Source organism: Drosophila ficusphila, unplaced genomic scaffold (assembly GCF_018152265.1).
Source record: "Drosophila ficusphila isolate 14025-0441.05 unplaced genomic scaffold, ASM1815226v1 contig_414, whole genome shotgun sequence".
Lineage (NCBI taxonomy): Eukaryota > Metazoa > Arthropoda > Insecta > Diptera > Drosophilidae > Drosophila > Drosophila ficusphila.
Genome location: NW_025064328.1, coordinates 23,873,833 through 23,876,591, shown reverse-complemented (window position 1 = coordinate 23,876,591; position 2,759 = coordinate 23,873,833). Strand labels below are relative to the sequence as shown.

General features: G+C 47.1%; 1 protein-coding gene across 1 annotated transcript; it reads left to right on the top strand.

Annotated features, from left to right (window-relative positions):
- Positions 1-849: 849 nt before the first annotated feature.
- LOC122320084 lies at positions 850-2,397 on the top strand. The gene has a single exon (XM_043208159.1). The coding sequence runs from the start codon at positions 850-852 to the stop codon at positions 2,395-2,397; it is 1,548 nt and encodes a 515-aa protein (XP_043064094.1).
- Positions 2,398-2,759: the final 362 nt, after the last annotated feature.

Here is a 2,759-nt window from a genome sequence, read left to right as displayed (position 1 = left end):
AAAAGTTTGGAACACATAACCTAGAACAATCAGCTGACTTTAAATGGCTACCAAAAAGCCACGGATGGCAATAAAAATATTTTAAAAATATTTTTGTAATGGGGCAACATTTTTTTAACGGAATAAAAAAAAAAGGGGAAATTAAACAAAATAATTTTGGACTTTATGCCAAAAAATCGGCGTTTCCGCCCAATGTGGAATGGCTGCCTTGTCTCCAACGCGTTCCAGTTTAACCATGATCGCTGTGTCGACCACAGTAGTTGTCGCGTTTCGCCGTGTTGTTCTATAAATTTTGCTTCTCGCACATTGTCAGCTAGTGAGCAAAAGTGGGCTCCCATAGAAAAGGAACTTTTAGCAATAGTGTTTGCTTGTGAAAAATTTCATTTTTTTCTATATGGAAGACAATTTACTGTTCACTCTGATCATAAGCCATTAGAAGGATTAGCAAAGAAAGATATTGATGACGTAACCCCACGATTACAGAGGATGTTTGTTTTTCTTTTGCGTTATACGGGCATCAATATTGTCGGGGGCCTCATAGCCTAGCAGTTAGTGTACTAGCTCGCTAAGCGTGAGGTCGTGGGTTCAATCCCCACTCATGACTCGCTTATGACCTCGTACTTTTGATTCTTTGATGCGTGAGCTGGAGCAATTGGAAAAATTCTTTGGAAATTTTTCAGTTTGCAACAGCGCACGTGCCAAAGATTCGAAAGCGGCACGCCCAGTGGCCGATAAGGTGGCAGCCCCACCAATGGGATAAGTCGCATACGGCCAATCACCGGATCGATCGAAAACACAAACGATTACCGAAAACGAAGCAAGCGAAATGAATCACACCCCCCCAACCCGATGACGACCATCCGCATATCGAAACGGACACGAATTGGACAATGGAACGTGAGGACTCTAATGGAACCATCCAGACTGGCGCAGTTTGAACTGGAGATGGACAAATTGCAGATCTCAATTGCTGGCATTAGTGAGATGAGATGGAAAGGAAGTGGAGCAACAACAACATCAAATGGCAATTCAGTGTTGCATAGCGGAAACAATGATGGCGGCAGGAACGGAGTAGGGATTTATGTGTCCAAAAGATACAAACAGACACTAATCTCCTGGAACCCGATATCCGATAGAATCATCATGGCCAGATTCCGATGCAGCGCTAGACACATCACCATCGTGCAATGCTATGCCCCGACGGAAGACGCCAGCGATGACATCAAAGACGACTTTTACAACTCCCTCACATCCACACTCACAAGGATCCAAAGAGGCGACATCAAAATTCTCATGGGTGACTTCAACGCTAAGATCGGCCCCAACAACACCGGACTGGAACCAGTCATGGGTCGGCACGGCGTTGGCTCACGTAGCAATAATGGAGATAGGCTGATCGACTTAGGCCAGACATCCCAAATGGTCATTGGAGGCACTGTGTTCCCACATAAGGAGGTACATAAATACACATGGACGTCCCCAAATGGTCTCTCAAGAAACCAGATAGACCATATCTGCATAAGCAAAAAATGGAGGAGCTCGATGAAGGATGTACGCAACAAGAGAGGCGCGTCAATTGACAGTGACCACGAATTAGTAGTCGGAGAGCTCTCAATCAAGCTCAGACGAAAACGCACTGTCAATAGAACCACAAACAGACCACCACCACTAAACGTACATCGTCTTGGCGACCCCACCCTATCCGCCAGAATGGCAACAACGCTACGAGAACAACTGATGCCACTACAACCAACGCACCCATGGGAACAAACATGCAGATCACTGAGGAACACCGCTGAGGAGTTGCTCGGCACCAGGCAACCAAGGCGCATCGACTGGATATCAACTGAGACATGGAACCTTATCAACAGACGGAATAACCTCAAGCAAAGAGCTGACCACGACTGTAGAGCACGCGCGGAACACAGTGAGCTATGCAGGATGGTGAAGAAATCAGCCAGAAACGACAAGAGAGCCCTATTGAACAGACTCGCAGATAGTGCGGAAAGTGCAGCCAATGCCAACAACATGCGCTTGCTGTATCAAATTATTGGGAAATTATCCGGATGTCACCAAATAAGGCAAACCCAGCCAGTGCGAGATTCCGACGGTGCACTTCTCACGGACGACGATGCCCAAATCCAGAGATGGCGACGACACTTCATGGAAATTAGCTACACTGAACACCCAAGCAGCCCACATGAGGAAGAACCCAGAAGTATCGAGCCCAACACCACCAACACCAGGATCTCGCCCACGCCTCCCACTGTGAGAGAAATACGAGATGCGATCAGGAAATTGAAGAGCAACAAAGCAGCCGGAGATGACGGTATACCCGCCGAACTTCTCCAGACTGACTCTCAACTAATAGCCGAAACACTGCATCCGCACTTCTAAGCAATATGGGATAACGAGCGAGTTCCTAAAGCCTGGAAAAAAGGGATCATTATCAAATTACCTAAGAAAGGAGACCTCAGTGACTGCAACAATTGGCGAGGAATTACCTTACTGAACACAAGTTATAAGATCTTAGCTACCCTGCTGAACGAGCGCCTGATGGACAAGATTGAGCCAACACTTCGGGATGAACAAGGAGGATTTAGACCACACAGGAGCTGCGTAGACCAAGCCAACACCCTACGCGTAATAACCGAACAAGCTGTGGAATGGCGTTCGCCGCTGTACCTCCTGTTCATCGACTTCCAGAAGGCCTTCGACTCAGTAGACAGAGTGGCGATATGGCGGGCACTTGCAAGGAA

Bases quoted from the DNA above. Each gene is read 5' to 3' on its own strand.
- LOC122320084 (XM_043208159.1), top strand. From the start codon at position 850: ATGACGACCATCCGCATATCGAAACGGACACGAATTGGACAATGGAAC.